The 14635-nt window shown below is 47.1% G+C and overlaps 1 protein-coding gene across 2 annotated transcripts in view; it reads left to right on the top strand.

The window, feature by feature from the left end:
* The window catches only part of LOC310832085 (matrix metalloproteinase-17-like), a 34002-nt gene that overhangs the window by 15173 nt on the left and 4194 nt on the right, over positions 1 to 14635 (top strand). For both annotated transcript variants that reach the window (XM_083713590.1, XM_083713591.1), the window contains exons 7-10: positions 1694 to 1784; positions 4236 to 4318; positions 10202 to 10354; positions 11743 to 12000. In XM_083713590.1, the coding sequence (XP_083569716.1) occupies positions 1694 to 1784; positions 4236 to 4318; positions 10202 to 10354; positions 11743 to 12000 (585 nt within the window). The remainder of the gene's footprint in view (positions 1 to 1693; positions 1785 to 4235; positions 4319 to 10201; positions 10355 to 11742; positions 12001 to 14635) is intronic.

Raw genomic sequence — 14635 nt, 5'->3', positions numbered from 1 at the left:
TGCTATAAACTCTAATTTCCAATACATCTATTCTTAATTCACTTCACAATAATTTATAAATTACTCCTTACAAAACTTCTTTTAACCCTCCAAGCGATGTCAGTTGATTACAATTGCTTCCTAGATATGTCAAAAACTTCTTCCTTTAGGAAAGTCTGGTCCAGCCTGTTCCGAATTTTCCCTGTTAGTCTCACCATCTCGGCATAGTTCATCAATTTCTCTTGCCACTCGTATTTATTTGGTATGTCTTCTTGTTTCCATCTTTGGGCTAAGAGTGTCCTTGCTGCAGTTATCACATATAAAGACAGTTGTTGTTTATCATTCTTATGAATTTCTGTACCCACAGTACCCAATAGAAGGGCTTCTGGTTTTTTGACAAATGTATATTTCAACATTTTTTTGTCTCATTTTAAATCATTACCCAGAAGCCCTTCACTTTCTTACATTCCCACCTTTCCATTTTTAAGTTCGAAATAGAGTAGTTGCTTTGGAATACGATAATCAGGCATCTGCACAACATGACACGTCCAATGAAGTTATAGGTGTATCAGAACCTATCAGCACAGAGGCTGTAGCCCAGGGCTACAACGTCTACCTTGCATGCAGAATGCCCAAGGTTCAAGAACTGCAGATTTCAACCTTCGCCAACCTGATGCCCTCTAAAGCAGGCTTCCTCAAACTCAGCCCTCCAGATGTTTTTGGCCTACAACTCCCATGATCCCTAACCAGCAGGACCAGTGTCAGGGATGATGGGAATCGTAGTCTCAAAACATCTGAAGGGCTGAGTTTGAGGAAGCCTGCTCTAGAGGTTCCTGCATGCTTTCCAGTGCTGGGCTGGCTGATGGGACTTGTTGTCCAAAACATCTGGAGGGTGCCAGATCACATGATATTAGGCCAAGGGCCTGCATGCAGTTCAGGATGTGGGCTACCCACTCCAGATACCCCTTACTCCTGGTACTTACTGGTGTAGTGGTAAGCTTGGCCATGAAGTTCGCTGGGTGCCCTCAGGCCAGCCGCCAACACTCAGCCCAAACTACCTCACAGGGTTGTTGTGAAGATCGTATGGAGCTGGGGGGGGGCATAGCACGACACTCTGACCCCCTTCAAGTAAAGGTGGGATAGAAGATGCCATAATAAATAAATAAATAAAATAAAATAAAATAATTTATTATTTATACCCCTCCCATCTGGCTGTGCTTCCTCAGCCACTCTGGGCCGCTTCCAACAAAATATTAAAATAGAGTAATGCATCAAACATTAAAAGCTTCCCTAGACAGGGCTGCCTTCAGATGTTTTCTAAAAGTCTGGTAGTTGTTTTTCTCTTTGACATCTGATGGGAGGGCATTCCACAGGGCGGGCGCCACTACCGAGAAGGCCCTCTGCCTGGTTCCCTGTAGCTTTGCTTCTCGCAATGAGGGAACCGCCAGAAGGCCCTCGGCGCTGGACCTCAGTGTCCGGGCAGAATGACGGGGGTGGAGACGCTCCTTCAGATATACTGGACCGAGGCCACTTAGGGCTTTAAAGGTCAGGACCAACACTTTGAATTGTGCTGGGAAATAAATAAGCAAGCAAGCAAGCAAATTGTGTATTTATGTTTGCACATCCATGTTATCTTTCTCTTTCTCTCTTTCTCTCTTTCTCTCTTTCTCTCTTTCTCTCTTTCTCTCTTTCTCTCTTTCTCTCTTTCTTTCAGGAAGTCGAGTTCTTCATTCTACAGAGAAGCCAGAGGTAACCTCGCTGCTCCCAGATCTTCTCTCCTTGCCGCACGACTTCCCTGCCCTCAGGTTAGAAAGAGCCCTTTCTACCATATACCGTATTTTTCACCCCATAAGGCGCACCAGAGCATAAGGTGCATCTACTTTTTGGGGAGGGGTAATTCCAAAAAAAAAAGAAAACCCAAATACCTGTTTTTGGGGCTTGGGATGGGGAATGCTCGGGCTTCCCCCCACCCCCAGCCCCAGCCCCCAAACCGGTCGGGTCCCGGAGCTTGCGGGGCTGGGGGAGGGGGGAGCCCCAGCTTCCCCTGCCCCCAGCCCCCAAAACAGGTCGGGGGGAAGCGGCGTTGCTGCGCGCAGCTTTGCCACTTCTCCCGGAGTTTGCAGGGCTGGCGGGGAAAGCCTGGGTTCGCCCCCTGCCCAACCCCAGGGACCACACATTTGCTCCTTAAGACACACAGACATTTCCCCTTAGATTTTAAGGGGGGAGTGCGTCTTATGGAGCGAAAAATATGGTACCTTGGGGAGTGGGATAGACAAAGGGTTCCTTACAGCATATGCATGCGCTGGACCCCACTTGACGCCAGAGATAGAATCATAGAAGAGTTGGAAGAGACCACAAGGGCCATCGAGTCCAACCCCCTGCCAAGCAGGAAACACCATCAGAGCACTCCTGACATATGGTTGTCAAGCCTCTGCTTAAAGACCTCCAAAGAAGGAGACTCCACCACACTCCTTGGCAGCAAATTCCACTGTCGAACAGCTCTTACTGTCAGGAAGTTCTTCCTAATGTTTAGGTGGAATCTTCTTTCTTGTAGTTTGGATCCATTGCTCCATGTCCGCTTCTCTGGAGCAGCAGAAAACAACCTTTCTCCCTCCTCTATGTGACATCCTTTGATATATTTGAACATGGCTATCATATCACCCCTTAACCTCCTCTTCTCCAGGCTAAACATGCCCAGCTCCCTTAGCCGTTCCTCATAAGGCATCGTTTCCAGGCCTTTGACCGTTTTGGTTGCCCTCCTCTGGACACGTTCCAGTTTGTCAGTTTTGATGCTGTTCCCAGTGGCTATACATCTGCAGTATTGAGTGTGATGCTGCAAATGATGGCACAGAACAGGCGTGGGGAGCCTTTGCCCCCCCCCCCAGATGTGGCTGAGTTGCAGTGTCCATCTTTCTTGGCCATTGGCCGTGCTTGCAGAGGCTGAGTTGTATTTCAGCAACATGAACTATATATAAAACATGTATGGCTAACTTGCAACCCAAGTATAGCTCTCTAATTGATTTCTGGCCCTCATTCACACACAATAATTCAGCAGCTGTGCTGCCCCCCCCCCCACTGGAACCTCATGTTGTAAACCCAGAAGTAAATGATTCCATTTACGATAGCGCTTTGGAAATCGAACTTCTGAGGCGGCTTCTGTATTGAGTTTTTCGTGTTAATTTTTCCGTTTTGAGGCTTCCATATTGAGTTTTTGGTTTTCGAATGTTTCGGAACTCAAATGGTCTTCCGGAACGGATTACATTAGAAAACCGAGGTTCCATTGTACACACACACACACACACCAATCCTTTGTACAAAAGTTAAATTCACATTTGTTGCTCTGCCCACTAGGTTTGCTGTGTGCAATGTCGGACTGCTGTCTGTTGAGCACATGGCATATAAAAATAAAAATAGGCATTGCAATGTTTTTCATTGGGTAAGCATCTTGCCGTTTCTTGTGTTAACGGAGAATTCTGCATCCTAAATCTTCCTCCTGTCTGAGGGTTTTATGCAGCTCAAAATTATACCCAATCCGACATTAACAAAAGCGGACCCAGCCTTTTTACTTTTTTGTTTGTTTAGAAAATCACCTTTATACTCTGTAGCTTTCCCCAGTGGAATAATCCTTGTTTCCTATGGTGCTGTGTACGGGCAACTTCCTAGGCTCCTCTCAGTAGACCGGGAGTCTGGGGAGATGATCAGCTGGGCACCTTTCAAATTCCAGCTTTGTCCATATGTGACATTGCAGCTTTATGCCTTTTGCACATGCCCCTGTGTTGACCCCATGGTCACTGCTAACCTTGCTGTAAACAGGCATGGCAGAGTCATCTGTACATCTGGACTGTGGGAGGCTGCAAATCTATCCTCTTCTCTTCAAAACTGCTGTATTGATTCACTGACCAACTCACTTGGGTAGATGAGCATTCCTTTCATAGCTCTGCGGTTTAGAAGATCAAGATGTTGCTGCATCCCTTTTTATTGCCCCAAATTCTTTCTAGGCCTGGATTTTATTTTATTTTAAGTGTGCGGGGTGAAATAGCTTCCTCCATGTAGGGATCACTTCCTCTCAGCCTAATCTCCCTCGTAGGGTTAAAACGGGGAAGAACAATGTATACCCCCCTGAGGTCCTATTGCCCACTGGAGGGATGTGAACATGAATGCAGAAGGAGAGGCCAACTTTTCCTCCTTGAAGATAAATTTAAAAACATCGCACTGAGGAGTCACATCGCTGCCTTTCCCCCACTTCTTCGTTTCAGGTCCGGTAAGGAATTCCCCGATCGCTGCGCCTCCAACATTGACGCTGTCACTCAGATCAGAGGTGAAACGTTCTTTTTCAAAGGTCTGTGGCGTTTTCTGTGACCTTGTTCTGTGAAGTCATTTCTTCCAGCAGTAGCTGAGTGGTATCAGAACACGCTTGCTTTGCATGCGAAAGAGGAAGAAAACCCCAAATTCAAAACCTGGCAACGTCAGGGCCGGCAGGAAAGAATCCTGTCTGAAATCCTTGAGAGCCAACCACAGTCAGCAAACTCTGGAGCGGCCAATGTGATGCTGCTGGACTCCAGTGCCCAACAGCCCCAATGAGTATGGCCTTTGAAGGGCCAGGGGTGGCACTGTGGGTTAAACCACAGAGCCTAGGACTTGCTGATCAGAAGGTTGGCGGTTCGAATCCCCGCAACGGGGTGAGCTCCCGTTGCTCAGTCCCTGCTCCTGCCAACCTAGCAGTTCGAAAGCATGTCAAAGTGCAAGTAGATAAATAGGTACCGCTCCGGCGGGAAGGTAAACGGCGTTTCCATGCGCTGCTCTGTTTCGCCAGAAGTGGCTTAGTCCTGCTGGCCACATGACCTGGAAGCTGTATGCCAGCTCCCTTGGCCAATAAAGTGAGATGAGCGCTGCAACCCCAGAGTCGGCCACGACTGGACCTAATGGTCAGGGGTCCCTTTACCTTTATATAGTCAGGAATAATTGGAGCTGCGGTGTTGGAGCCAGCCAGTCAGGTGGTGCTTAGCATAGCATAGAAAAAAGACACAATGAGGCAGCGTGTATTTTCATAATGCTGGAGAGCTGCTCCTTCCAGCCTTTCTCCTCCGGCAACTTTTTATTATCTCCTTTGTTCTCCCAGCCGCATGGCCGTTTTTTCAAAGTCTCCTGTTACCTCATCCGGTCAAGGCTTGACACTCCCCTCTCTGTATAAGGTAATCATTGCCCAGAGGAATGTCAGGGGGCCCCTGCAGTATTTACAAGCCTCTGCCTTAGCTGTATGACTCCCACATGCCCTCTTTCTTTATTTTATTAATCAGAGTCATAAATGTCCGTTCCAATACGATTATATTGAGTGCGATAAGCGACTCTTGTGAAAGCGGGAGCGGGCCGCGGATTGGACAACTATGCAGTACACATAGAAATTAAAGAAGGAATACATTGTATATAGCAACACAAAATAATGCAAATAACTACTATAATGATCACTAAAATTAATAAATGTCGAAGCCAACTTCCATCCGGAAGCCAAGAATATAAGAATTCTGATTCCAAGCTGCATGGTAGGCTTCCTTTGCTAGTTTTTTAGCCATGCACTGGTGTTGCTTCTACAGCACTGAGATTGGTCACTGTATGTTCCTGTAAGAGAACAAGAGCTATTAAACATGAATTTCAATGTATATTGACAGTTTGGATATATGCCCCATGATTCTTTCCCCTCTCTAATTTGAAAACAAATGGAGGCAGGCTCATGGAGGGTCAATTGTACTGGAGGCCAAAAAGTTTGCTTAGGGGATATAATATTTGTAAATCGAAAAGATCCATTGACAGGCACACCATGAAGCATTATGCCTGAATGGCTGGCAAAAGGGGGCATGTGCATACATAACCAACATTTAGAAGCATGCAATAAACTAGTAAACTTAATCATATCTTGCACAAAAATATTATTCCTCCATATCTTATGATAATTTTCTCCCCTAAAAGTCTTATTCAACAAAGCTGTTCTTATAGTTCGAGAGTGGCTGAGCCGTGGATGCTGCCAGCCAGAGTAGGATTCTGACGACTGCGGCTTGCCAGCTGATAAGGTGAAATATGGTGGTTTCAACTGGACTGGGTCGTCTGCTTCTCTTCCTTGTATAATGGTGCAGGAAAGGATGGCAAGGCAAATGATGAGGAAGGCAAACACTGCCAGATGCAGTTCGTGTGTAGCACCTTTAGGTGGCGCATGCGGAAAGGTTTCGATGCTTCATCCACAAAATGTTGACAAAGTGTAGGGGAGTTCCGCATGCTGTGAGGTAGGACAACCCACTGATATCGCTGGGTGGGCTGCAAATTGTTATAAACTGGCAATGTAAAAGCAAACCGTTCCTGTCTGCTGGGGCCAGTGGGATGAAGGTGGTTCAATGTGGCCGAAAGTCAGTTGTTCAGAAATAAGCTGTTCAGAAACGAGATGGTGCCATTGCTGCGGATTTTTCCTTTGGTGGAGGCCACTCTACCCACACTGAGGTATCAATGATCTTGGTTTGCCACACTGGAAACGTTGTATCGGTGGCTACAGGCTGGTTTTTATTTAACGCTGCCGCCAGCAGATGAGCCTTGTGGGTGGCTGTACCTACAGACTGACAAATGCGAAGCATAGCTGCTGTGTCTGTGGTAGGATTGTGTATTATCGGGCGCAACGCAACCTTACAATCCTCATTTGCATTTTCAAGGGCCAATAGTTTGATAATTATTTGTTTGGCTTCAGGATTTTCAATTTGTCTACTCACTGCTGTAATCAGCCTGTCCATAAAGGAAGAATATGATTCTCTAGGTTCTTGTCTGATTGAACCCCACCTAGACTGAACACTGGTGGGTTCCGGGATTTTTCTCATTGCTTGTTGAGCAGCAAGAGCAGTATCCCTTAATAAGATCTGCAGCAGTGTGGCTTGTACTGAGGCCTGAGCGAAGGGCCCACGCCCCATCATAGCATCCATCACATCTGCGAGGGTAAGATTAGGATTATTCCCTCTTGCTTGTTGCAGTAAAGCAGGAGCATAAGCACAACAGGCGATTTCCCATTCATGGGCAAACAATACACCTGCTGATGGGGGTAAAACCGTACGTGCCAAAAGCTTGATGTCATCTGGAACCAATAGCTGGGCTAATGTGGCTTCCAAAAGAGCTTGTGTAAATGGAGCTTGCAGTCCATTTGTCCTAACTGACAATTGAAGCTCTTTCAAGATTTTAAAGTCAAAAGGTTGGTGCTGGGCTTGAGTTCCTGCTGGAGCACCAGTAGGGGGCACAATAACAGGGAATGCCATGGTATCCTGTGATAAGGAACAGGCAAGTACTGCACGTTGAAAAGGGGTAGCTTGTTCTGCTGCTGAAAGAGCAGGGTCATTTCCAGCCAGACCACTGTATTTTTGCAGGATTGGGTCCTCTGGTGAGGCACTGTAATCTGGAGGTTTGGGGTCTGGGGCTGCAGGCAAAACAAGTGCTGGAACACATGGCATAGCAGCATGCTGAATTAATGAAGCTGAAGGTTGTTTTGGCAATGTAGCCATGGAGATATTTTTTGGTGATAGAGAGCCCATAGCATAACGAATTTTACACCAAGCATTTAAAATTCGAACACTGAAATTGGGGTGTCCATGAAAATATGTTCCAATATTATCCCATTGCTTTAGTTCCCAAGTCCCATTTGCAGCAAAGCAGGGACAATGCTCATCGATGGCTTGAATGAGCTGTATCAAATCGCCATCAGGGACTTCCAATTTGTTGGAGGAGAGGAGAAATTTTAAGTCCTTTAAAAATTTCTGTTGCGGAAATGACAGGGAACTGCCCATATTTCTAAAATTAATATAATAGGGATCGACTCACCAGGGATCCGTAGATGAATTCAGCGCTGATTAGCCCTTTCCGGGCGGGGTGAGTCGATGATCGAGAAGCCTCTTATGGTTTCCTTTGAAGTTTGAAGCCAGCGTCCCACTGCTTCCTTTCTTTAGCCTTTGAAGTCCGTCTCAACTGCTTTCTTCAGTCAGCCTCCTTTCTTTTAAGTTTTCCTCTTCTTTTAATTGAGCCTCACACGGGGCACCACTTGTTGGAGCCAGCCAGTCAGGTGGTGCTTAGCATAGCATAGAAAAAAGACACAATGAGGCAGCGTGTATTTTCATAATGCTGGAGAGCTGCTCCTTCCAGCCTTTCTCCTCCGGCAACTTTTTATTATCTCCTTTGTTCTCCCAGCCGCATGGCCGTTTTTTCAAAGTCTCCTGTTACCTCATCCGGTCAAGGCTTGACACTCCCCTCTCTGTATAAGGTAATCATTGCCCAGAGGAATGTCAGGGGGCCCCTGCAGTATTTACAAGCCTCTGCCTTAGCTGTATAACTCCCACATTGCGGCCCAGCCACAGGGGTCCAATCCATTGTCCTGTAACCAGATTCCAAAATAGTGTCTAGTCCAAAGCGATGCATGTTGGGGCAATTTTTTTTAAAAAATTAAAAATCCCACAGGACCAGCAGGCAAACTAAGCTCATTGTAGCTCACATGCACCACCCTGCCTCCGTGATTGAACCCCCCCCCCCATGGCGTGCTGATGTCGCTTGTGCACATCACAAGGGATGTGGGTGGCTCTGTGGTCTAAATCACTTAGCCTGTTGGGCTTGCTGATCAGAAGGTTGATGGTTCAAATCCCCGTGATGGGGTGAGTTCCCATTGCTCTGTCCCAGCTCCTACCAACCTAGCAATTCGAAAGCACACCAGTGCAAGTAGATAAATAGGTTCCACTCTGGCGGGAAGGTAAATGGTGTTTCTGTGCACTCTGGCTTCCGTCATGGTGTCTCATTGCATCAGAAGTGGTTTAGTCATGCTGGCCACATGACCCGGAAAACTGTCTGCGGACAAATTCCAGCTCCCTCGGCCTGAAAGTGAGATGAGCGCCACAACCCCATAGTCGCCTTTGACCGGACTTAACTGCCCATGGGTCCTTTACATTTACCTTACCTACTTGTGCACACTATGGGGCATGCTCCTGTGTTGCACGGATGCTCCGTGGCTTGCGCACATGAGATGAGCATGCCCCATGCCGTGTGTGCACAGCCGCCGTGGAACTTTGAGGGTGCCTGGCCCCTTCATTGAATTTTATTTGGGGGGGTCTGCCCCATCTCTTACTTGGCATGTCTGTTGCAGCTTCTGAGAGCTCGTGACCTAGAGCTCAAGAACAGGCCTTGCAAACGGGCCCTTCTACCTCTACGATTCTATGATATGGAGGGTATATTTTATGGCTACACCAGAGATAGGCAAAACTAAGCTAAATGAAATGGACCAATGTTCTGACTCTGTATACAAGGCACATTCCGAAGCTCCTGCTCTTTATGAAAAGCATGGATGGGCCGTGTCTTTCCTTGCCCTGGGCACATCGAATCATCGAGCTGGAACAAGAGACTCTGCTCCCAGTAAGGATATGTATGTCATGTAATTCTACTCAATATGATCCAGAGCAGAACTCCAACATATAGTTAGCAGAGTAAAAACTTAAGCATGTTACCAAAGGCAGTTGTATTCCATCCAACAGAGCTTTACTGGTACTGAAGGCACATGAACATAATGGTCACAAATCCAATACATTCAGGATTAGCACTGTCCACTAGAAGTCCAGTTGCAGCAGACTTGACTTAAACTTAAATAACTTATAATAAGACTAAAACTTAACGCTAAGCATACGATATGCAGAACACCACACCAGAAAGGAAAAGTGAAACCCATTCTCCTTCTGGCCTTACTATTATAGTCAGCATGACTTAGACCAGCCTTTCTCAACCTGTGGGTCCCCAGATGTTGTTGGACTACAACTCCCATCACCCCTAGCTAGCAAGGCCAGAGCTCAGGGATGATGGGAGTTGTACTCCAACAATATCTGGGGACCCACATGTTGAGAACCACTGTATTAGAAGAGATAACAGAACCAGTTTAAGCCAGCGGTACTCAGCTTCTCAGAAGGAATAACCCAAACATCATGAACCTTCTCCTTGTTTCTTCCACACACAGAAGCTTCCAGAACCCTCTTGAATTAATTAGAATTGGAAAGATCTCTACACATCAGATCAATACTTTCTGCACTAAGAAATGCAAACTGAGGGTGTGTTATGTCGGAGGAAATCATAGCTGCTCTCTCGCAATCTGTAGCAGTGAGAATGGTGTGTGTTTATGACAGAGTGCTTGGAATAGTGGTAGGTCAGCTTGCAATATTCTGTCATGTTGCAGGTCAGTACTTCTGGCGCCTGACTCAAGGTCGTCACCTCACTTCTCTGCGCCCAGCCTTGATTACCGGCTTCTGGCGAGGCCTCCCTTCCACGCTCCGCAAAGTAGACGCCGTTTATGAGAGACACATAGATCATCGCATCCTCTTCTTCAGCGGTAAGGGGGTGGGTGTTCCTGTGTGCGAAGCAACTGGGCTGGCTTGCATAAGAAAGTCCAAACTAGGTCCATCTCCAGGGACGTCCATCTCCCAATAGACTGCGATCTACTCACAATGTAAAAAAACTGGCAGTGATTTTAGGAAGCCAAAGTTGTGGAGATTTGGGATTTTTTCCTTTTCTGCTTTTCTGTAAGGAAATTGCTGAGGGGCCAGAGATCAACCAGGATCTACCAGGAACACCCCACGATCTACCAGTAGATCACGATCTACCTGTTGGACATGCCTGTCCTAGAGCAAGTAATTCTTTGAAGGAGAACTACCTGAACATGATTGGCAGATGGTATTTAACTCAGAGTAGGCTTGGTAAGATTTACAAGACCGAATCAGATAAGTGTTGGAAGTGTAAAGAGGTGGAGGGAACATTCCTTCATATGTGGTGGACGTGTAAAAGGGTAAAAGAGTATTGGGAAATGATTTATAATGAATTGAGAAAAATGTTTAAAAGTATTTTCCCCAAAAAACCCCAGAGTCCTTTCTGCTGGGGATAACTCAGACTGAAATTCCCAGGTGTCAGAAAAGATTATTTATGTATGCAACAACTGTGGCCTGTGTTTTGTTATCCCCAAAATGGAAAATGAGCAAGGTCCCAACCAAAGAAGATTGGCAAATTAAGTTGACAGAATATGCACAACTTGCAAACTTAACATATAGAGTAAGAGACCAAGAAGAACATACATTTAGAGAAGATTGGAAAAGGTTTATTGTATATGTGGGGAAAAATTGTGTACAGCTGAAAACGCTGGTAGTGTTAAGATAAATTTAACGGTGTAAATAAGTTTTGAACGATGCAATGATGGAAAACCAATTGGTATAGTTTTTGTAAAATGTGCAGGGATATGAGATATGTAAAATGATCAATGGAAAGAGAAGAAGGGAAGTCATTGATATCTTAAGATATGAAATATTTATCTGAAATTGTAAAACAGAAAATTTAATAAAAATCATTAAAAAAAACCTAGGTCCATCTCACATCCTGTTTCCAACTGATGAGAGCTGGATTTGCTATAATAAAATTGTTAGTTTTTGAGGCACTACAACTTGTTGTGTTTGCTGGGACATTCAAATTTTTTTTATTTGTGTATTCCTTTACATCCATGCTTTCGTCAAGCAGCTCAAGGTGCTGCATGTGTTCTCCCTCTCTCCATTCTCATAACAACCCTGTGAGGTAGTTTAGGTTGAAAGAGATGGACTGGCCCATTTTCACTCCGTCAGCTTCATGTCTGGGTAGGGATTTGAGCCCTTGTCCCCTAGGTCCCGGGCCAACACACTAGCCACTACACAACACTGCCTTGCAATTGATGTCCTCTCTTTCTCTTCCCTGCTCAAGGACCTCTGTACTGGGTATTTAAGGACAACGGTGTGGAAGAGGGCTACCCCCGCCCTGTCACAGACTTTGGGCTGCCCCAGGGGGGCATCGATGGCGCTTTCTCATGGCCTGTTGACAGGAAAACCTATTTCTTCAAGGGAGATCTGCACTGGTGCTATGATGAAGCCACAGCGCACATGGAAGAAGAATTCCCCGTCCACAGAGAACCCTGGGAACACTTCCCCTCCTCTGTAGATGCTGTGCTGAGTGAGAACGATGGTGAGCTTGTACTTAATTTATATATATACTGTACTTTTCCGTGTATAAGACTAGGTTTTTTTCCTTTTAAAATTATGCTAAAAAGTGGGGAGGCCGTCTTATACATGGATAGTGCATAGTGTGGGTGTTTGATTGCTTGCTGCCATGGCTGTCAGCAGCTATTGGGCGTGTTACTGGTTGCTGCGTCAATGGCTGGTGTTGCTTGGCTGGTGCTGCAGCAATTGGGCGGGTGATTGGCAGCTCTTGCTGGCGATGGGACAGATGAGAGGCAGATTTTGCAATGCATGCAGGGGAGTGATTTTCAGCAATCCTCCCCAAAAGAAGCTCAACAACTCTGTGCCATCTCCCCCCATTTTCTTAAATTTGAGTCTCCCAAATTGCCCCGTGTCTTATACATGGGGGCATCTTATACACAGGAAAATACAGTAATAATAATAATAATAATAATAATAATAATAATAATAATAATTTATTATTTATACCCCTCCCATCTGGCTGGGCCTCCCCAGCCACTCTGGGCGGCTTCCATAAAAACCAAAAATACAGTAAAATATCACACGTTAAAAACTTCCCTGAACAGGGCTGCCTTAAGATGTCTTCTGAATGTCAGGTAGTTGTTTATCGCTTTGACATCTGCTGGAAGGGCGTTCCACAGGGTGGGCGCCACTACCGAGAAGGCCCTCTGCCTGGTTCCCTGTAACTTTGCTTCTCGCAATGAGGGAACCGCGAGAAGGCCCTCGGCGCTGGACCTCAGCGTCCGGGCAGAATGATGGGGGTGGAGACGCTCCTTCAGGTATAGTGGACCGAGGCCGTTTAGGGCTTTAAAGGTCAGCACCAACACTTTGAATTGTGCTCGGAAACATACTGGGAGCCAATGTAGGTCTTTCAAGACCGGTGTTATATGGTCTCGGCGGCCGCTCCCAGTCACCAGTCTAGCTGCCGCATTCTGGATTAGTTGTAGTTTCCGAGTCACCTTCAAAGGTAGCCCCACGTAGAGTGCATTGCAGTAGTCCAAGCAGGAGATAACCAGAGCATGCACCACTCTGGCGAGACAGTCCGCAGGCAGATAGGGTCTCAGCCTACGTACCAGATGGAGCTGGTAAACAGCTGCCCTGGACACAGATTTGACCTGTGCCTCCATGGACAGCTGTGAGTCCAAAATGACTCCCAGGCTGCGCACCTGGTCCTTCAGGGGCACAGTTACCCCATTCAGGACCAGGGAATCCTCCACACCTGCCCGCCTCCTGTCCCCCAGAAACAGTACTTCTGTCTTGTCAGGATTCAACCTCAATCTGTTAGCCGCCATCCATCCTCCAACCGCCTGCAGACACTCACACAGGACCTTCACTGCCCTCACTGGTTCTGATTTAAAAGAGAGGTAGAGCTGGGTATCATCCGCATACTGATGAACACCCAGCCCAAACCTTCTGATGATCTCTCCCAGCGGCCGCATGTAAATGTTGAAAAGCATGGGGGAGAGGACAGAACCCTGAGGCACCCCACAAGTGAGAGCCCAGGGGTCTGAACACTCATCCCCCACCACCACTTTCTGAACACGGCCCAGGAGGAAGGAGCGGAACCACTGTAGGACAGTGCCCCCAGCTCCCAGCCCCTCAAGACGGTCCAGAAGGATGTTATGGTCGATGGTATCAAACGCCGCTGAGAGATCCAGCAGAACTAGGAAACAGCTCTCACCTTTGTCCCTAGCCCGCCGGAGATCATCAACCAGTGCGACCAAGGCAGTTTCAGTCCCATGATGAGGCCTGAATCCCGACTGGAAAGGATCCAAATGGTCCGCTTCTTCCAGGCGTGCCTGGAGTTGTTCGGCAACCGCTCGCTCTATCACCTTGCCCAAGAATGGAAGATTTGAGACTGGGCGGTAGTTGGCCATCGTGGCCGCATCTAAAGATGGTTTTTTAAGAATTGGTTTGATAACCGCCTCTTTCAGCGGGTCTGGGAAGGCTCCCTCACGGAGGGAAGCATTCACCACCCCACGAAGCCCATCGCCCAGTCCTTCCCGGCTAGCTTTTATAAGCCAGGATGGGCAAGGATCCAGGAGACAGGTGGTTGGTTTCACTCGTCCAAGCAGCCTGTCCACATCCTCGGAGGTAACAGATTGGAACTGATCCCACTCAACTTGACTAGACAGAACTCTAGCACTCTCCCGCCCTGGCCCTGCTCCCACGGTGGAGTCTACTTCTTCCCGAATCTGAGCGATTTTATCTGCAAAAAACTTTGCAAAATCATTGCAGGAGAATATGTGGCCCGTACTGGGCCCCGATGTTGCAGGTGGTTCCGCTAAATTGTGAACCACCTGAAAAAGTCTCCTGCTGCTGTTTTCTGCAGATGCAATAGAGGCGGTGAAGAAATTCTTCTTCGCCGTCGCTATCGCCACTTGGTAGGCTCGACGTTGAGCTCTAACCTGTGTCTGGTCAGATTCGGAATGAGTTATCCGCCACCGGCGCTCTAGCCGTCTCAACGATTGTTTCATTGCCCTCAGATCCGTGGAAAACCACGGGGCTCTCCGGGCTCCATGCAATCGGAGAGGGCGCTTCGGAGCCAAACAGTCAATAGCCCTGGTTAACTCCGCATTCCAGCGGGCCACCAGGGAATCAGCTGAAAGGCCATCAACATG

This window comes from Podarcis gaigeae, assembly GCF_964106915.1.
Source record: "Podarcis gaigeae genome assembly, chromosome: 15".
Taxonomy (NCBI): Eukaryota; Metazoa; Chordata; class Lepidosauria; order Squamata; family Lacertidae; genus Podarcis; species Podarcis gaigeae.
Note: the sequence above shows the minus strand (reverse complement) of the source record. Positions and strands in the feature narration are given on the sequence as shown.